Raw genomic sequence first — 22,817 nt, 5'->3', positions numbered from 1 at the left:
CTATTCATAATATTAACCATTATAATTATATATACAAATTATATATTGTATCTTTCTCTAATATATAAATAGTTATAAAAAAAAAAATATATATATATACACACACACACACACATATCTTCACTAAAGTTTATCAGAATGAAGCTACAAAACATTAACATAAAATAACTGGAATTTTATTGAGCATGTTGGAGTGGTTACAAAACTCACATCAACAGGATGGCTGACCATCTCAGGGACAGTCAGGGAGGTCTGTGACATCCTCTTAACTTTTGTAGGGATGTTTAATCGTCCCTGCTTTCTCAGTATATTTTAAAAAACACTCAAATGCTTTAACTTTTTATTTTAAAATTTCTTTTTGTGGGCCTCGACACCTCAGCAATAGTGTATTAGTGTCTGATTAATTTTATTGACATATTAAACTATAAATGTCAGTTCTAACTACAACAACATGGAATATGGTCTTTCATGCAATTTAACTTCTGCATGAGTTTTCTGATTTTAGAGATTAACAAAGAGTAAAATTGGAGCTCCGATCTTACATAAAATTGCAAACAACTTGTTATAGATCCTTTAACAAGTAACTAGCTCCTAGGAAAGATATTAGTGATGCCTTAAAAGAAATGTGCCTTGATCCAAGAGGGTTCTTACACTCAAACTAAACTGATGGTCTCCAATGCTAATGAAAGGTCTTCATGCTGTAAAACTTGTCAAGAACTTTACAATGCATCTTGAATGGGTTCAGACAGATGTTCTATGTAAAATTTACGACCTTCAGAAGTTGGAGGCAAGACATGGGCGCCCTGATGGATGGGGCAATCACAAACTCATGTTTGGCATGAGCGATATGAAACATGACATGGCAATAAGATGACGCACGGCATGGTGAAAGACTGATACATGGTACTACAAGTGTCACATGGACCCACAAGAGGCTGCCACTTGGACCACTCAAAGATTGCCACCTGGTCAAACTACAAGCTACCATGTTGACCTATCAGTGGCCGCCTTGTGAACATGGAAAGTAGAGCAGATTTGAGGGAATTTGAAGTTAGGATCTTCTACAAAATCTTGTTTGAAGCAAATCTTATCTAGCGGAGTGAGTGTGATTTGAACCACAACTTCTCATGCAAAATATCAGTGCTTTAACCAATACGCCATGTGCTTTGATGTGTAATTTTATAGATTGCATTTTCTAAAGCAATGCTTTCTAAATGGATTGAGGGGGTTTTTAACCCTGATGTGTTGGGCAAAATCTTAGCACCTCAACCAACATACTGCATTTTTCATAAACTCTGTAAAATAGGGGGGGGGGGGGGGGGGGGCAGAGTCACAGACTTTACTTGAATAGGATGGCCATCTATTGGAGAAACGTCAAAAATGTGTTTGTTGTTGCAAGAAGAGATTGTTACAGACTGGAATGATGCTATTGCTTTCCTAAAATAACTCTAGAGACTTTTTCACAGATTGGAAACTATTTTGATGTAAAGAAGACATTTTGATGTAGTTTTGATCATTTGTTTTTAATTTTTTCAGACACATGATCAGTAACTCTTGGCTTTTTTGACAGTGTTCCAATGTGAACTATTTCTTTTTTAAATTTAATAACTCCAGTTTTTGACTTTACAGGCCTAAATTAAAATTTCAACAGAAAAAAGTTGTACAGATAATACACACTTTTAAAGGTTACATTGCACAAAATCTATGTGCTGCTGCTCAAACTGATTTTCTTGAACATCTTATGTTTTGTATTTTACAAACCTAGCTACTATTGTTATAACCAATGTATGAGATTTTTGATTCAATAAATCATATTCTAGTCAAAATTTTACAGCTGTCAAAATTACCGAAAAATTAACAATGTACACATGGAGTTAATGTGAAAGCAGTCAGTCCAATCAGTAAGACAGCCAAATGGTTAAACGAGTTTAGATGTGGTTAATACTGCACTCATCTTGTCAAACAACAATAAATCAGTCAAAACAGCAGTCTTAAAAATTTGTGCAGCAGTCAGCTGTTGTAGCAAGTCCTTTCTGAAATCGCCAAGCTAAACAACTTTTCTTATTGTATAATGGATTCTAGTTCTGCGTCACTCAATTTATAAAGCAATATTCATTCATCAATTTCTTATTGGTTCAAAAATATGCATCCTTGTTTATTTATGATTTGTTTTCGATAATATCATGTCGCTGTTTATTTGAAAAAAATGTAAGCTCTTACAATTGTATGTATTACTATATAACCTTCCATTCTATATAAATATAGAAAACAACTGAAAATTTGTGGTTGTTGCCTATGAATTCTACTTCATAGGATTCTGCAGGCATGTGCCATTTGAAGAAGTTGGCAGAGTCCGGTCTAACACATTTGCACTTGTTACCCAGCTTTCAGTTTGCAACCGTCGATGACAATAAAGAGAATTGGAAGTTTATTGGTGGGTTACCTTATCTTTATGTGTGACTTGAGCAAGGATTTGGAAGACTGGCCATTGCTATCATCATCTATCTTTCTGCATGTCTTTGCATCTCATGTTTACTAGGTATATTACTGTAGAAATAATGTGGTATGGCAGACTCTTCATACATCAGAATAAATTCTTAGTGTAGCTATTTGCAAAATTGTAAAAGTTCTGTGAAATGCTTTAACAAGAGTCCCTTTGCAATTTAATATTGTGCTCTAAATGCTCAAAAGCTAGAGTTGAACATCAATTTGCAAGAAAAGCTAGCCCTGCTTCATTAATATGTATTTTAAAGATGTGTAAAGCCATAAACAATATCTCACAGTTTGAGTAGGCCTAGTTATAATGGGTTGGAGGCTTATACGTCAATGTGAAAATTAAGTTGCCCTAATGTGGGAAACTATGCTCGTATCATTCTCCTTAATGACGCCAAAAATCAGACTACACATGCTTAATAACCCTGTTTTATTGTGAACTTATAACAACGAAAAATATAACATCACCCTAAGATTGTTAAAGTTTATATAGCAGCGAGAAAGATCTTCTGTGCAAAATTTTGTTTCTCAGTTCCAGCTTCTTCTAAGCTCTCTGCCTCATTTCTTCATGATAGCCGCTTCCCAAGTTTTGCTCGAGTTCAGTCTTATTTTCCAGCAGACCTTCTTGGATGCTAGCTATGCTCTCTTCTCAGTGCAGTGTTGTGTTTGTTTCTCATAAGTTATTATGCCTCTGTCTTCATGTATTATGTCCAAGTATGTGAGGATCCCTGTTGACATCAACTCTTATTCCATGTCAACCATTATATTCAGCATGTGCCATTCTATTATTATTATTTCTCATTATCGTCCCTTGCATCTTTCATCTTCTTGGCATTCGATTTTGTGGCTGACATGTGTTGCCATGCTTATATTGGTAATGGCTTCAACTCTTGTCCTTTCATCTTCCTCAGTACCTCGATATTGAGAAGTTCACAATATATGTGCCGCATTTTTCCTGTGTGCAGAGTTGTGTAGCGATTATGGCTCTTCTGTCAGTTTTACTATTATGATGTTCCTTCAGTGACAAGCTATTGATGTTGCTAGGAGTTATTGGATTCTCTTCAGTCTTGGAACAATATTAAAGTCCTTATATTATTAGTGTTGTTCGAGACATCAATACATGAAAATTTTCATATGAATCGTGACAACATCAAATACCTTGCCATGATGGGCTGCTCATTTGTAGTCAAGACTGAAGTTCATGATGTGGACTGTCATTTAAAAGCATGGTAAGTATGCTACAACAGTGATAAAGCTGCAGATATATGACAGCAGTATGAAACCTGTTTAACAGCTTGGAATCCCATGCCACCTTGCCAATGGTCTTCCGTCATACCTGGAATTATAATACCCAGCTGTGGATTTCAAGAATGAGAAATGAACTGAAATTTAACTCGGATGTACACTGTAAGTTACTGCAAGGCCCCAGGCCACAATGGTGTTTTTTCAAACATATCCTAGTTACCTTATTCTGAACGAAAACACTTCTGAATAGCAGTGAACATGATGACAAGGCTGGTTGTCCACATTTAAATAATCCTTACCACCCCAATAGTAAGATTGCTTTAAAGGGGCAATAAATTGCCTTGTTTTTATTAGGTAGCCTTGAAATATTAGGTAAGCAGCCTCATTGACCTACATTTTTTGGGTTAGCACAATGAACTTGTATGGTGTGCTTCATGTAATGTCACTCATGAAGATGACTTCTTTTATCCTTAGTCAATACTTTAATAGTGGTTACCTAGGAAGTTTCAATAAGGAAATTAGTCGACGACAGTAATGGTTAATTTATAACAGATTTTAATTTGGTTGAATTAAAAATTTATGAGTAAATGCTGTTGTGGTATGATGAAGAAGAGGATGAAAGGACTGTCTGGAGAGATGACATCCCATTAAGTATATTCTTGGTAGTCCATGATACTTAGTTCTACAAAGGTAGATTGTTTTGATAGAAGCCTGCTACCTGACATTGCAGGGCTACCTACTAAAAATTATCAGTTTGTTACCCATTAAAGGTATTATCTTGCTGTTTGGGAATATATTGACAGATTCTCAGCAAAAACTGGTTCTTCAAGAAATCTGTAATGGGGAATGATTAATCCATTTTTTTGTACTTTGGTGTAGATTTGAGCCTATGTATCCTGTCTTTGCAATGTACATGTTATGTAAGGAACCCAAGCGATGAATTTTTGAAATGATAAATTGCTAACTTGGCCTAGTTTTCACAATGGCATCCCTAAGTAATTCTTATAATAAGAGAGAATTTTTCTGTTCTAAGTACTCAAATAGCTTTAGTGTTCTTAAATCCCATTAGCTCAAACATACTTATTGAAGATAAATTGGAAGAGGTCTCACTTATAATTTGAAGCATACATTATAATTATTGTTTTGTTTTCATTACCTTAGACGAGGACACGTTGGCATTGCTAGCGCCAGATTCAGAAGAGCAACAAGCTCAAGTTGTCAGTATTCAAAATGAAGATGGTTACAATTGGGGGTACGCATGCCATCCTTTTGGAATGTAAAGTGAACACAGTTTTTTATTTTGTTCCCTTGACAATCAAAATTTCCTTGTCTGCACATCACAGTTATGATCCTGTCCTTTGGGGCGTACCAAAAGGAAGCTATGCAACAAATCCAAATGGTTCATGTCGTACATTGGAGTTTAGGAAAATGGTGCAGGTGTGTGACTGGATGAAATGGAACTTGCCACTGTAAAGAAAATTTCTGCTAATTATTTGAGAGTTATACCAAATGGTGCTATATTATATATTTTGAACTGAAATAGATTTGCCTATGGATGTCATATTGTAACATGATTGTCTTATTGCAGGCCTTAAATCGTATTGGTCTAAGGGTTGTGTTGGACACTGTTTACAACCATTTACATTCAAGTGGACCAAATGACAAAGGTTCTGTCCTTGACAAGGTTTTACTTATCACCTGTTCTTCTAAATAAACTGTTATTAATGAATTATTAGTGGCCTCACACATTATATCCCTTTTTATAATCAAGTACCTTTCTTAGTTGTGGACTTTTGGTAGGTCTTTTTTCAAAGTAAAATTATAAGATATGATTCAAAAGATCATTAAATTATACATTATTATTGCTCATTTGATGCCTAGAAAAGTAGCAGTAGGGAAACATCAATAATCCAACTACTATATGGGGGAAGTTCCATTCAGGACTAGGGTAACACAATAATCCAATTCTTTGTGGAACTTGTGAATTTCTATGTGAGTAAAAAATGCGGAATGGATCATTTCAAACTTTCTAGTGAAGAAATCACAATGCTCCAATTCTTTGTGCAGCTTGTGAATTTCAATTATTGTGTAAGTGAAAATGGAATAGATCATTTCAAACTCAAACGCTGTATTGATACACCGCAAGATCCAACAAATTGTTGAAATGCATTATTTGTAAATTATGAAATAATATGTAACATTATCACATCTTGTCATTCACAAATAATCATCATTCCGTTATACTCAATTTTTACAGTTTCAGTTTTTAGTGTGGTCCTCGTAACTAACCATGCCAACATATTGATGCATTGACCATGCATCATCTACTTGTCATTCTGCTATAACAGAAGTTTATGTAACTATAAGAGAAATACAATAGCATTATATATTGAGAAAAGTGTTGTAATGTTTAAGATAATGCATGTGCATGTTTGTCCTATTTTTGGACTTGGTAGTAATTGTACCATAATTAGAAGTTAAAATAACAGTTAACTATAAGTGTAGTATAACGATCTCATAAATGTGTCATAATCATCACAGTATGTATACATGATCTTTAACTGAATGCAACAGTCTGGAGTACAGGGAGAAATAGTTGAAAACTTGAAACATAGATTCTGAAGTAATGGAAGGCATTCTAGAAGGTTTCCCACCAAATCACTTGACTTTGAGCGAGTCATTATACCTAAAATCTTTAAATCTCATAACATGCTATTCTGCTAATGTGCATTGAAAGAGAAGATAAAATCTACATGTGTTTGGAATAATTGTCAAACCTTTCAATATCTTTTTTTGTGTCTTATCTCAAACCAAATACCCCTGGTTCCTCTGATTTATGCATCTAACCCATCAGCTTCCATATAGGTCATCATTTGATGGATTTAATAAGCCGCACATGACAATAGGTTGTAGTCTCTCACTAATGTGAGGCTTCTTCACATGATGAGATTACTTTTGAGCCAACCGAACAATCTAACTGAGCCTTGTGAGTGCTGTTTGAAAGTTTATTATTCTTTTTTAAACATTTAATCTTGTGCTATTAGTCTGTTACAATAAGTGTTCAAGATGTCATTGCAGTATAATTGAGGACAGCGAACCATTTAGCTTTGTCTTGTCATCACTTGTATGAAATTAAAATTAGTGTGAAAGTTTGTAACCTGTTATTAAAGAGGTATGGATGGAACCATCAAAAGAAATCTCTTATTGTGCCCTTGTATGAGGATAAGAAAGTATTATCTTGATTATTTACTGGTTCTTTTTATTGAGGAAAAATTGTAGGTTGTTCCTGGCTATTATCTGAGAAGAAGTGTAGATGGATACATAGAGAACAGTGCATGTGCAAATAACACTGCCAGTGAACACTATATGGTAAATCGGTTGATTATTGATGATCTCCTTCTCTGGGCAACAGAATATAAGGTAATATAATGCGATAACTACTGTTTATTACTTATTGATTTGGCATATTATTATGAAATACATATTGTTGAATAACATATCCTATGGACATAGCATGTCAAACTGACTAGCTATTTATGATTGTAATTGGGCAAACAAATATTTCAATATGAACATGCTTAAGCACAATTTCTATTTTTAATCACACAAAGAAAAGGATTCCAAAAATTAATGATTTTTGATGCCAATTCACAAGGCTGTATGAGCTCAAGCGGTTATAATGATAGTGATTGTAAGAACTACTCTATACTGGGCAATTTTTTTATACTAAATTATTTCCATTATTTTTTCATCAAACATTTTGCAGGTGATCAGAATTGAAGCATTTCTGAGTGCCAATCATTAAAGCTGCTGCCTAAAACTTATTGTTGAAATCCATCATAAATTTATAAGATTTAAACATTGTGACGATCATTTTGTCAAACCTTTTGTAATCAATAGATCTGGTTTGTGTTTTCAATTTGATCGAAGGCATATTTAATATAATCATCATAACATTGTATGCTCAGTTTTGGAGTATAGATAAGCCTACATTCATACAAGTCCATTGCAAAGATTGTGAGCAATAAGAATATTTATTCTTCTGAGTGTTTCTGTTAGAGGCATTTCTTTTTAATATAGATTTTTTATGCCTCTCTAGTAATCACTAACTAACTATTGATGTGCTTTAACGTCATTGAAAAAAATAATGCCAATAATAACATATTTGGCATTATCCAAATCATGCAGATATGCTATTTGTAGTAATTGAATTAGTATAAATATCTTCAATACTTCTATAGAAGAAATGCTGAGAGATATTGACCTTGAGTTAATTTGTTTACTTGAGTAATTTTGTTTTACTTTCACATTTTTGTACTAGGATGTTCAGTTCATCCCAAAGGGCCCCGGCCACGGGTATGGACTGGTTCATGGTTCTGGTATGGTCTGCCTAATGGGGGGTGGTTCAAACCAGACCACACCTAGTTCGGACCCAGGTGGACCAGGTGGAAAACATGGACACACCAGCAAACTTGGTCCCACAGATAGTCAAAGTCAGCGGCCAAGTTGGTTTTTTTGGCAAATTTAATTATTTTGACATCCACTATTAGGGTTAGAATATGTCAGCGCATAGAAAAATAACTCTTGGCGCCTTTGTAGAATACTAAGTGTCATTTTTGGCTTTGTAGAGTGTTGCCCCTTGACCCCATTGTGGGGGTGCTGCCTCCAAACCTTGTTGAAAAATTCAGGGGAAAATTGCGCTGATAAAAGTGGGGAAAAATAAATCTCCAAGTCTGATTAAGCTCCATATACAAACATCCACAACCCTCAAAAGTGGATTCTAAAGACCTATGTTGGCTTCTACCTCTCAGCTTGCACTCAATCAACTTGAAGATTTTGACACCAATAATGTTATTGGTGCAACTAATCCCATTGGCATTAGCTCTGTTTGTGAGTCAAGTGATACCAATGTAGAAGAAGAAGAAGAAGAGGAAGAAGTTAATGATGATGATGATGATGAAGAGTATTAATAAATATTTAATTCATTAATTTGATTGTTTGGTGTAATATCCTCAACTGGATATTTGCCCCAAATCTCATAAACCAATCTTAGAAATTTTAAACAAATAAATTCATGCAAGTTATTTCAGATTTTACTAGAAAAAACCCATTAAATAACCAAATAAGAAGAAGTCACAAAATGCTATCTAAATAAATCTCCAACAGAAATACATTTTCAGAAATAATATTTCATTGAAGTTCTTTAATCAAACGACCAAGAAATCCATTCATAGTTACATAAAATACAAGATTGGAAATGAAGAATATGCACTTGAAGCACAAAGTGAAACACCTATGCGATGTCTCCAACCGACATTGGGTTTTTGTCCACTGTCCATGATCGAGGGTTTCTCCTCTCCCTCGCTAAAAGTTGTACCTTTCATAAACTCTTCAAGAGAGAAAAATGTAATCTAGAATAACAAACCAAGTATGTTGAAATGAGATATTCTTCTTTTAAACACAACTTGGTGAATCTTCACATTCCCTTTTATGTTTCTTAATTTCCTTTTAAACATAATACTTCTACTTCCTAAAGAAATAAAGTACTTGTAATAATAAAGTGACATTTAATAATGTGAACTTATTTAATAAAGTCGCTTTATTTATTAATCAATTAAATCTTCAGGCATTAAAATCTCTAATTAGATGGACTTAGATATGCATGATTGCTCGCTAGAAAGGTCTTGACAAGACACTCTTGGTCTAACCTTGAAATGCCAAGAATACTGAGCCTATCTACTTACTAAAAATAGTAAGTGTTCAAAAACTAAATCGAAACAACCTCGATTTGCCAACAACTAAAACTGCCTAGGTCAAAAACTAAATTGATTCCAAAGAATTCTCGGTTAGCCCACAGGGCCAAGGCAAAACGGGCAAACGATACAATGAAATTCATTGACCTAGAAAAGGGGACATGTCGGTCCTCCCTTCCCAAAGATTGTTTGCCCCCCAAGCAGTCTGCATCTATATGCTCAAACCAAATGCTTAGATCCTAGATCTACCTCAAAGTTGATGTTCTAAACAACTATTGTGCTACATTGGTGTAAACATCTCTCACCCTAGAGTCGTGAAGCAACACAACATGAACCAAAACAACACTTGACTGAATGTCAAGAACCCAAAAATAGCTCAGGTATAAACTCAGTCAGGGCAACCTACCTTGTGTTCTATTACAAAAGAAAATTATCTCTATCCAACTTAGTACCCCACTTTAGCTGTAACTACATAGACCTCTAATATCAAGAGGCGGCGAGAGCTCAATAGTAACCAATCTCCATCAATAAAGGAATGCAACAAATCACTCCTCCCAACTCCATGATCCATAGCCACCCATATGAATGCTCCCCCTGGATCCTAAAGTGAAGACCTATGTGATGTCTCAGATATGACTAACTCCTGTAATACCTTCACCCATGAACATGATAATACCTTCTCAATTGATGCAATTACCATGCCACCTTGTCGGATATGGTGGAATAATCCAACAATACATGTTGCAAGGATGAACATCTAAGTAGAGAGCAACTTTGAAAGTTAACCTGTCACACCTCCCTCAAGTGTGCAAGGGTATATACCATACAAGCTAACCAGATCTCGCACATACAAGCAACCCATCAAAATCAAAATAGGTCTAGGAATATCATCGAAATCTTGTCGTTCAACTTGGATCTCATCTTCACCAAGCTAGAAGTGGTGAAGCCTATCAATGGAACTTGCCCAAGCTATACTACTGATAGCCAACTTCCCTCCCATCCATTGGTTATAAAGAGATACAAACCATTGGAAGAATCTGCAATTCCACAAATGCCTTCAGCCTCTGCAAGGACCCTACAAATGTGCTGACTCTGCAAGTAATCCAATCTTTAGCAACTAACACCATAATAACCTTGTAACCTTGTACCCACATGAGATCTATGAGATATAAAAGTAACTAATCCTCTTGGATACATCGCTATGATGGAAAATTGATTGGTGTCCCTATATGTAATCTCCCATAGTCCTTTGAATTGAGTACTTGCGGCCTATGATCCCATCCATCCCATAATGGATGATACAATCTTTGAGAAAATCCACTCCTGCACCACATCAAGCCCTTCACTTGTGGATCAAATGAAAAATTATGAGCACTCCTCACTGTATAGTCATGATAAATAACTCCATCCTGTTAAAGTTGTAGCTTCAGTCGGATTGATTTGATCTGATATACATTATTGTTATTGGTAAATCATCATTTCCTAGATGATTAACCGTAGAGACATGTCTCTTCTCCTCTCTTATTTATAAGCCTTCATTTGCATTTGGAAAACAATCAATAAAAATGACATTGTTAGTACATTTGCAGCGATCCTAGAAATCAACATGTTATCAGAGCTAATTGCAAATGTAAGAAATCCTTGCCTAATATAGAGGAGCTTTCTAACTATAGGATGGAGATTTTCATTTAAGACAAATATGGAGAAATAAAATAATACATGTCAAAATTGTATCTACTTGGTTCGAGAAGATAAAGTTTTACATTTAGAATATTGTGTGGCAAAGTCTATTGGAATATTTTGATTTCAATAAATGGAAAGCCATTTGTTTTAACATCCCCTCATTTCCGAATGAGGCCAACCAAAAATACTGAAGTCACGGTTTATTGAACTTGAATTTTTATTTGGTTTACCACTATCGAGTGTGATAAAACATTGATATCTGCCATAGTTGACCTTGATCATATTGGTGATGCCTACAATATTTGTTTCAGAGATTATTATTGCATGGTTGCATATAAATGGACAAGTGTATCACAGGGCAATTGATATTTGAGATTGAGAAACATTCAATGAGCTTAAGTTTGACTCAAGGGATACACAATCAATTCCTTGTTTCTCATCAGCACAAATTCCTTATCGTCATCGAAGGAATCATTATTGATGACTACATCACACAAAGATCCTAAAAATTTACACTGAATTCGAAAGCCTCCTGAATATTGTTTTCATCTTATGCATGCCAAAGGTTGTCTCAAGTAAGAACAAACAATACATTGAGCACCGAGTGATATACGCTGATATTGTTATTGAAATAGTTAATATTTGAGTAAATAAAGCAGTGCTTATTCAAATGTAAGTAGATATTTCATAATGGATCCGAAGATACATTTTAGACAATATTCAAAAGGAAGAAATATTTAGAATATCGATTCTTGTTTTCATTTTAACGGATTGTGTCTACAAGTATATGATGAGAATTATAACATTAGAAGATAACATCATCAAACAAAAACAATAAAAACAACACATGTGGAGATCAATGGTACCAATTCATTTGGGGGTGCTCCTCCAGTTGTAATAGTAAATCAATAGAATGGTGCCCATATGATGACAACCACTACAGTATTGAAGGTGTTAATGAAGTTTAATTGGCAATAATCTGCAGGTGGAAAGTCACCGAATGCATCTTGGGCATATTATAGCCAATAATTTATCCAAGTCAGCGAAATACAAGATAGTGAACAAGAAAAAAAGAAGAAAAGAAAATTCACACTAGGTCAATAGTAGATTTATCGTCTAGTTAGCAAGGAGGAAAAGAAACAAAGAACTATGAAGTAATAAATAGTTATACATGTTTGAGTCAAAATACAAATCATATGGCAGTACTCATATCCATCCCTCCACAGTCTTCATCTCTATTCATTATTTATTCAATCCAATTTAGCATTGAGCTCAAACACATTATGTAGAAAGAGATATCGACATTCATATCGGAGGCATCTATTGTTAGAAAATAGACTTACAGGACTCCCACATAGCAAAAGGATAAAATTGCATACATATAATAATAGTCGGGTATTTGCACATATATCCTCCATAGAATTTAGATGGAAAAATACCAACAATAAAATTAGGTGCATAGAGAGGAAACAATTACATCTAATCAACATCAATAGGGACTATGATGTGGAGCGACATACGCATATGTACTTTTCATCAAAGAAATAAACGTTGTAAGGGAATGCCTATGTCAAGAAGAAAAGGTTGATAAGAATTATCTTTCTTGGTGAGAGGGATGTTGAGAAGTGTGGGAAATACATCATCCATTATATTTGGATTGTCATTTCTACAAAAGCAAACAATCTCCAACTTGTGACAATAGGGCACTTAATCCTTCTTGACAATGATGCCACATAATTGTGTCGAATTAGAGTTAAGTTTTGTTAAGGACGTGGGGGCCAGGACTTTCAACTCGCCTTTGAATGCATCTAGGGAGAATGCAAAGGCTCTAAATTGACTACCTTTGTGTAGCGATGAATATCATCACAACTTTAAGTACAAACACTGCCGACAAGTCGGGTATCAGGAGTAAGACAAATCAACCTTAGGCATAGCATATAAGTACGTGCATCTAGTATTCACATGGGTGCAAATACATACATCCAACGTGCACATCAAACAGACTATAGCAGAGTTGGCATGTACAAGTGTCCATAACAAGGAAACAATGAACAAAATTTGTCGATATCTTATGCTATGAAAAATCAAAAGCTTCCATTTGCGCACACCAACTTTCTATCCTTTCTCGTGAAAATATAACCGCGGACTGTAAACAAGCGCCGAAATTGGATGAGCTGCGATGTAGATTGGACGTTGGACATTACAAAGAGGGGATGATTGGATGAGCTGCCATGTAGATTGGATGTTGGACATTACCAAGAGAAAATGTGACCAATACCAAATAGAGCTATCATATACCTTTAAAGACTTATTAGGGAGTGCTAAGAAATTAAAGCACTAATGGAGTTTGAGGTCAGTATAGGTGATTCATTATTTAATTTTTAATACTATTGTGGAATGTATTATTCCTTACACCATCAATATGTTAATAAATACACTAGAACATATAGAGATAGAAAAGTAAATGAATGATATTTTTTAATAATGGTATAATGTACAATTGTTGTGTAGTAAGGACAATAATTGTCAATAATGATATTTGATAATCTAATATTATTAATCATAAAGGATTTAGTGGGTACATATCAAGATAGTAATATAACTTATTTGTATTATTGTGAGATACCAATATTGTTATTGAATAGAATGAGATATGAAATTTATTTATAAACAAGGAGAAGTATTAGTAATGGATAAGGAATTCATATAAAGGGCACTATCCTTTGACTGCATGAGATAAATATTCTCCTCTGAGTATAATTTCCAAGTATTGCATTCTTAATATAATAAATTGTTATTTTTACATTTGTATAAAAGTTGTGCCTTGATCTTGTCCTTTGAGAATGTTATTACAAGAAGAGAAAGATTGAAATTCAGAGGGAGGTTGATATTTGAGGCAACCTAAAAAGAGAGGGAGCATATAGAGGATATGATTCAGTCAACCTTTGGTGATCTTGATCATATTAATTCAGAGGGAGTAAACCACGTGATGGATTCACAAATGATATAAATTTGAAATACACAGATTGCAAGATGTGCGCAATATAGGTTTTTTTCAAAAGATCAAATGAATATCTTTGCATGAACAAAGGAAATTTGAGTTGTGAGATGTTAATGAAGCTTTTAAGAATTCATTTGAACAATCTACGAGTCTCTCTTTGATGAATGAAACTCGACGTATGCATTGTAGATTCATTCATGTGGCACAATCATACTCAATCAAAATATTGGCGTATTGTGCACGAGTTTGAGAAAATGGAAGGACATGTTCACTTTTACTGTTAAGCTAAATGAATGTTTGGACCTTCAATGAATGAAAAAAGGAAGTTGGAACTTAGAAAAGAGTTGACATATTTGATACAAAATTAATCAGCAATATAAGCATAAGTGAGAATTTTACATTGTGGGGGGAAATAATAGTCAATGTTCCATTTCCACTTGAACCTTCTTTAGAGGGGAGATGTTTCATTCCCAAATAATCTAAGAAGACGATTTTTGAATCTTCATGTGCAAATAAGTATTCTCATCTTTTACATTTATCTACTCTTTGTAGTCTCTGTCTTATTTGTAATTCTATACATACTATAAGGGTTATTTGCCTTGATCTTTCCCATTATGTTTGAGGATATTCTTACAGGAAAAGAAGGTTGGTACTTTACTTATGCTACCAAATATTGTGCAGACTCAATCTAATGATAGTAGCTCCAAAGACCTTGATGATCAAGATGGATAAGGTGAGGCTTTTGAAGCAAACATCTTTGATGATTGAGGTTATGAGATTCTTCTATATTAAGAGGGAGTATGACACTTCTTCCAAGGAAACACAAGAGCTTAGAGGATTGATATTCAGAGGGAGTCTAGAAATACATGTGTGTGACTGCATGATTTCGATGGGCCTACTCCTATGTATATCATGAGGAAGTGATGGCTTATCACTAGAAAATCAAAAAATTAATATTAGATTCAGAGTGAGTCTGACAAGAATTCTTGGGGGAAGAGAGTCTCTAAGGGAGTAACTATTGGACCTGACTTCCCAGGATCATTCTTCAGAGGGAGAATTTTGAGGTGCAATCCATTGTGAATGATATCTTCTCTATGAGGAGAGGTTCTAAGTGAAACTCATCGTTATGCATTATTCTCTGTGAGAGAAAATTAAGGTGAAAGCCATTTTACCATCCCCTAACTTGGTTCATGGTGGTTACTATTTCACATATGATATGTAATGAAAGGTGACAATCTTTAATTGACATATATAAACAGAAGGTAACCATTGTAAGGTGACGATCTTATAAATAGTAGACCTTGTTATCGTGACAGACTTCATCAAGTTGTTGTCCTAGAGCGCTGAAGTCATGATAACAAATGTATCATACAAAAGGTAACCATTATAAGGTGGTGATCTTATAAATGGTAGATCTATTATCATGACAAACTTCATTACGTTGTCAGAGAGTGCTGAAAGTCATTTTAACGAATGTATTATGATCGTACTTCATTAAGTTGTTGTCCCGGAGCGCTGAAGATCATAATTCTTATCATGATAGAGTTCATGACATTGTGGTTTTTGTTAATCTGATCAACTTAATTGTCCTAGAGAGCTGGAAATCAGAAACTTATTCTCTTGATAGACATCTCTTATTTTGATGTCAGTACACATATCAAAAGAATATAAGTATGGTGAATATTATATGATTGATAATTCTTGTTGAATCATATTTCAGATTATATTGAAAGATAACCTCTAAATTGACGGATATATTTTGATATCCTTAAATATGCCATTCCAAGAATATCATATTGAGGCAAATTCTCGTCATATACTTGAGAGCAGCATAATGTGTTCTACAAATACTCCCTAGCTAAGAGGGAATGTTAAAGTTGTAGCTTCAGTTGGATTGATTCGATTTGATATACATTATTGTTATTGGTAAATCATCATTTCCTATATATACTTATCCATGTTAAGTAATATATATTATTGTATATAATACATATATATTATATGGTGATTTATATTACTAATATATTAATATGTTAAATAGTGATGATTAACCATAGAGACATGTATGTCTCCTCCTCTCTTATTTATAAGCCTTCATTTGCATTTGGAAAATGATCAATAAAAATGACATTGTTAGTACATTTGCAGCAATCCTAGAAATTAACACAACCTCCATCAATGAATCATCACAAATTTCAATGTGACCACTGAATGCAGATGATTCATGCTCATCCTGATCAGCCCTCGCACTATCATCACTGACAACCTCCTCAACTCCCATAACTAAATGTTGTGTTAAAGTAGAGCATGCCACCTTTAATTTCCAACTAAGCTCAATAATCTAATTTTCTGCTTCATGAAATACCACTAAGGTAGCCTCTAGGGTGTCTTGGGCATTCGTGAGCTCATAAGTAAGGGTGTCCACTTCTTCCTTATTTCTTAATGCCTCATAATAGATCTTCCTGAGACTAAGAAGGTGATCAAGGTTTGAAGAAGATGTAGATAATCTGATTTCATTGTTTTCATCCCTTAATCATTTGCAAATGTGAGCTCTCCTCTTTGAGTCCTTTTTGTCTTCTCTCTAATTATTCCCTCCAAAAATGTATATCGATCAATACATATATGTTATCAAAATGTGATAGAGCTGCAACAATTTAATTTTCAATTGCTTTCATTTGACTTTCCAAATAAGGTGAACTAGTGGGTGTTTGGGATAAGTCAAATGCACATGAGATGGGAGAATGTGTTCCATCAATACATGTCCACATCATAAATGTCATCTTTTATACCCATCTGTGTGTAGAAATTAAGGGCAGCATTATGTTCAATAGAAAGTTCATCACAAGAAGAATCCATACCATATGTAGAGACCAGTAAGTTTGGATCAAAATCAGCATCAACACTCAAAAAGATGTGGATTCGTCATCGTTAGCTGATGGAACAATCTTCTCCAATGTCTTACCAACATGCCCATCAATAGCACTAGTACATGCAGCCCTGCAAGAAACTTTTACCTACATACTATCTATCAATAGACCCTTTCCATATTTAACATCTTCTACGTGATCATGAGAAGGTTGCAAATCATTGGTAGTTGATTGTTCCTCTTTTCCAAGACCACCTGTAACCTGTGTATCATTTTTCTATCCCTCGTCTTCCAAATCTTGCTTGAATTTGGTTAACCTATAGGCTGATTATAATCTGCTGAAAACTCCTGATACAAATTTTTGCACCTATTTTGCAAGATCTTGGGCCAACTCATGGTACTTCTTCGCCACATTATTCTTACTCTGTAGCTTTGGATGAAAGTCCACATAATCAATGAAGGGTAAATAATTTTGAACTTGTACTCATCATACATTTTGAGAACTTCAGTTCTTTTATCGGGTTGTTACTTTTAGGTTAACTATTGCTATAATTATCAAGATTTTTTTCGAGTTTTTCCAAACCATATAACTTGCTCATAGCTAGATACACCTAATCTCTACAGGTGAATGATCCAACTCCCGTTTCCCTGAAAATTACTGCACTAACACTGCTCTATTCCATCTTTTTAACATCAGAAAATTTGTCAAACACTTGGAAGCACCCCTAGATGTTTTCAGTTCTGCTTTGTTTTGTTTCACAATATTGACTATTGTGGCAAAGGCCGTTGTATACCCAAAACGGCTATGAATGGTAGTTTCCTTGTCATCAAGCAACCAATCTACAAGGACTGCTTGAGCTCTATAGAGCAGGTTGCTAATATTACCTCCCTAGATAGTCAATCTGATATTTTGAAAGTTGTACTGCATAAAGGATGCCTAGTCACTGGATATATTGCATTCTTTCTTGCATTCCTGAAAGTCCAAATTGCTTAGAAGCATAAATATCTTCTAGACTAACCTTGCCCAACAAATTCGATGGGTTTGCCAAATACCTAGATCCTCTTGGCTTGTTATTGCATCGACTACAAGCAAAACTGTTGTAGGACTCACAACCTTCATAATTAGATTCATTCAATATCACAAAAATGACAAAATTTCCAATTTATTTCCTTGCCTTTGAGGAGAACCGATTCCTTGCACGAAGACCACAAGCATTGTGCACTAGAATGCTCAGAGTGTAAAAAGGCTTCTACAAGACTTTCTAAATGCTCTTTCCAATTCCAACAAGAAGTCACACTAGTGCATTAATATGGTTTTGAAACTTGAAAGCCTTGTAATTCTCTCACCAATAATTGCTAAACAAACCCAGTCATTTCAAATTGTATACGGACTTGGCAAGTTCAAAAAGATAATGTGAGTGCTCAATAATATAAGTACCCGTAATGATAGAAATAACTCTATAATAGTAGAGTGCGGCTTGGAATAAGGATGCAACAGTCCTACAATATAGAGACTTTTGCATATTCCTGTGAATCTCTATCCGATAATCATTAAATTTACCCTACAAAATTGCTTTGAGAATCATTAGCGACGCTCTTTCAAGCGCTGATAATAATCACCATAGGACCATATCTTTGCCAAACATTATGATTGTATAGATTTTTTACAATGGATATATTATGTAATTTCTTCACTCGCATGCAACTATGTCTATAGTCTCACTTACGAGTACTTTGTCATTCCCAAATTGAAATTGTCTCTACCAACGCTATTATCCTATCATTATGTTCGAGCATGCTCATGATATGAAATATGGATGACACTTAAGAAATTATTCCAAAAGTCAAATATTTATAAGTTTGACAACTATATTCTAAGCAAAGTAACGAGACTTGGACCCGACCTAGAGTCGGCAAGGGTAACTTGACTCATGACTTGGCTCGGACTCGATTATGACTCGGTGGTGACTCGGCAAAGTGACAAAATCCTTGAAATTTAGAGATTTTTTAGGATTTAAATAAATTCCATGCACCCATCATTGAATAAAGCTTAAAGACACAATAACATCATGAAATAGAAGGTAATTTGATCACATACATAACATACATCGATTACATAAGTATAAAGGTAAATTTTAGATGTATTAAGAAAAATTTGAAAAAAAAAATTAAAAATCAGACAAGCCAGATGAGTCAGCCGAGTTATCAGCCAAGTCGGGCGAGTTAGCCCAGTTGACTTGCCGAGTCAGGGTCATGCGTCATTTTGACCTGGTTGAGGTAACTCAACTTGCTGACTCGGATGACTCGCTCGACTCGTGGCGAGTCTTGTTACTTTGATTCTAAGCTTCCAATCTTTAATTTATGTCAGCCAAAGTTAATTAATTCAAACTATCCAATCCTTAGTCAAATAGAAATCTCGACATCTATTGATGTATGTTTTAATTCACACCAAATAATTAATGATGCAACCTTTTCCAAAGACTTTGATAGATATAATTTATTTTCAACTAACACAAAATCCCGACCCATCTCTTTTATTATTATTTGTTGCTAATGTCTTTCCAACCATTGGATGAGCTTGGTTATATATACCTTGTATTTGCCGATATATGTAGTAAGCCCTTAAAATTAAATAATTCGTGGCCTTATTTTGCCGCTTCACCATGATATTAAGGCCCTGATGTCGACCTTAAATCTCAAATGTTTAAATAAGACCAAACTTATAATAAGACCCCATCAAACATTGATAAAAGTCAAAAGTAGATAATATATTAAAATGGCCGGACAATTTTTCCAGCAGGTAAGACATTTGCCTCCTTCTAGATACAAGTATTTTTTCACTTAATCTAAATCTCAAACTACATAAAAACTTCGCCAAACTGTGAACACCTTACTTTATATTCTTCAAATAACCTCATAGGCTGGTAGGATACACGGCTCCAATAAAACCTTTTTATAAATATGTGTTCGATGAAAGCTTTGACTATACCCAAGAGGATGGCAGGTTCAATGCTTTGATACTAGTGTAATATCCCTAACCAGATATTTGCCCCAAATCTCATAAACCAATCTCAAAAATCTTAAACAAATAAATTCATGCAATGTATCTTAGATTTCACCATCGAAACCCCATTAAATAACCTAATAAAAGAAGTCTCAAATTGTTATTGCTAGAAATCTCAAGTAGAAATATAGTTTTAGAAATAATATTTCATTGAAGTTCTTCAATCAAGTGACCAAGAAATCGAATCATAGTAACAAAAAACACAGCAAGATTGGATATGAAGAAGATGAACCTGAAGCACAAAGTGAACACCTGCTCGATGTCTTCAACCAACAATGGGTTTGACTCCATTGTCCAAGAGTGAGGGTTTCCGTCCTCTCACCTTTTGAAAGTGTAGCTTTTGTAAATTCTCCAAGAGAGAAAAATGAAATCCAGAATAATAAACCAAGTATGCTGAAATGAGCTCTTTATCCTTTATTTAAGCCCAACTTGGTGACTCTTCACATTCCCTCTTTTGTTTCTTAGTTTCCTTTTAAAAATAGTACTTTTTCCTAGTAAGGAAATAAAGTGCCTGTAGTAATAAAGTGACATTTAATAATGTGAACTTATTTTGTAAAGTCACTTTATTAATTAATCAATTAAATCTTCAAGCATTAGAATCTTTGATTAGATGGACTTAGATATGCATTTGTGATAGCTCCTGGGAAAGGTCTCAACGCCAGTTTTGGTCCAACCTTGAAATGCCAAAAATACTAAGTTTGTTAACTTAATAAAAATAGTAATTGTTCAGAAACCCCACTGAAACAACCACGATTGGCTAGCAATTGAAATTGCGTAGGCCAAAAAATTGAATCGATCCTAGAGAATACTTAGTCCATGAGACCAAGGCAAAATGGGCTAACCGTGCAACGAAATCCATTGACCTAGAAAAGGTGACATTACATTTGTGCCCTCGGACCAGGCATGGTTCAGACTGGTCCATGGTCTCAATCCACGGTGGGCAAGTTCAAACGAGGCCATAGGCCATTCAAACCCAAGTGGACCGGCCGTTAACCCATCAAACTACGATCGAACTTGGTTGAAATAGGGCCCACATATAGTGTTTAAGTGTTTTTTTTTTCAAATTTTATAATATTTTGACATCCACAACCCTAAAAAGTGGATTTGTAAGGCTTATGTTGACTTCTCATTCTCATTTGTGGCATGCAAATAGGTTATTTTTTCTTGAGCAAGGGCAAATAGGTAGTTGAGCAAGAGTTCGGTTGTGCAAGGAGGAGTTGGAAAATTGATTTCTGGACCTTCTTCAAATGGTTGTGCCTCATCCTACACCTTTGCAAGCTTAGAATGAGTGGAAGAGGTATGTTGTTCCATTTTCTTTTTCTTTTTCTTTTAGTTTTAGTTTTTAATTTTTTTCATTGCCCTTGAGATCTACCAATTTCTTTTCCAGAGTTTCTATTCTTTTTCTTTTATTGAATGTGCATACAATTTCTTGTCATAGGAAAATGAACTACAATGACATCTATCTCTTCCTGAGTAGGCAATACCAAACAAAGAATAGAACCCCATTCAGATTCTTCTTTGTGGAAGTATGTTGATATTGCAAGACCCCTTCTAGGAGGTGGTGTGGTGCATTCTGTTGGAAATGTTGGGGTTGTGATGTAGAAAATAATAGTTCATATTTTTGTGTGGTGGGCCGTTTGGGTGGATACCTTAAAAGAGGAGTTGAGAAATGCGCTAGGAAAAAAGGTGCACTTGTTCTGAATGCAACAATATTAGAATATATTTTAGAGCATGAGGTAGGAGAATAGAGAGAGAGGATCATAGGCAAAACACAACCATTGCCAATAAAAGTTAAATAAAAACAACACAAAGGGAATGATGGCCCCCTCTACAAATGTTGTGATAGAAGATCACTCCTTTTATACTACCTCAACTGGCCTTGATAGTGAAAGTGAAGCACTGCTTGCACACGCAAGAAAGGGGCCACTAGAAATTGCATTTCAAAATTAGAGTCGGGCAATTGCTGACATTGATGTGGCAAGATGCTTGTATGAAATTGTCTACATTTTAGTCTTGTTCGTTCTCCCTATTGAACATACTGAAAAGTGCAAATAAAGCTCCAAGAGGGTATAAGGGCCTTCGTTATGAGAGAGTACAGACCAGCTTGTTGTATCAAGAGATCAAGGGGATTGATGATCAATTGAAGTCCATAAGGGATTCATGGATTGAGACAGTGGTATCAATTGCTTCAGATGGATGGAAAGATGTAAGAAATCATACCTTGATCAATGTCATAGCGGTGTTCCCTAAATGGGAAATGTTTTTGAAATTTGTAGATTGTGAGGAGCAAGTAAAAGACGGGCCATTAATTGCTAATATTCTCTTCCCTACCATTGAACAAGTGGGTGCTAGAAATGTTGTCCAAGTCATAATGGACAATGCAAAGAATTGTAGAGTTGTTGGTTTGTTGGGTGAAGAGCAGTATTGACATATCTTTTCGACACCTTCTGTGGTTCATTCATTCAATCTTATACTACAAAAGGTTGGGAACAAAATTGGGTGGATCAAAGAGGTGTATGCAGAGGCTGAGGACATCTAGATGTTCGTTACAAACCACCACATGACTCAAGGAATATTCTAAAGTTTCTCACGTTTGGAGCTACTGAAAGTAAGTGAACTTGAACTCAACTTAGTAATTTTATTAATTTTTTTTGGTATTGTTAGGATTTCTGATTTTCATATTTTGATTATTTAATGTGTATTCTTTTTAAA

At 34.8% G+C, this 22,817-nt stretch overlaps 1 protein-coding gene across 4 annotated transcripts in view; it reads left to right on the top strand.

Moving 5' to 3' along the window:
- Positions 1–22,817, top strand: part of LDA (limit dextrinase) — a 338,458-nt gene that overhangs the window by 54,205 nt on the left and 261,436 nt on the right. For all 4 annotated transcript variants that reach the window (XR_016363879.1, XR_016363878.1, XM_089825429.1 and 1 more), the window contains exons 11-15: positions 2,314–2,434; positions 4,900–4,990; positions 5,082–5,175; positions 5,327–5,422; positions 7,018–7,158. Coding sequence is in view for 2 of the 4 variants with exons in the window: in XM_089825429.1 (XP_089681555.1) it covers positions 2,314–2,434; positions 4,900–4,990; positions 5,082–5,175; positions 5,327–5,422; positions 7,018–7,158 (543 nt within the window). In the remaining 2 variants the exon portion in view is untranslated. The remainder of the gene's footprint in view (positions 1–2,313; positions 2,435–4,899; positions 4,991–5,081; positions 5,176–5,326; positions 5,423–7,017; positions 7,159–22,817) is intronic.

Source organism: Cupressus sempervirens, chromosome 1 (genome assembly GCF_028749045.1).
Source record: "Cupressus sempervirens isolate cs-2001-9-10 chromosome 1, ASM2874904v1, whole genome shotgun sequence".
NCBI classification, from domain to species: domain Eukaryota; kingdom Viridiplantae; phylum Streptophyta; class Pinopsida; order Cupressales; family Cupressaceae; genus Cupressus; species Cupressus sempervirens.
The sequence above is the reverse complement of the archived record's forward strand: the minus strand, read 5'-3'. Positions and strand labels throughout refer to the sequence as shown.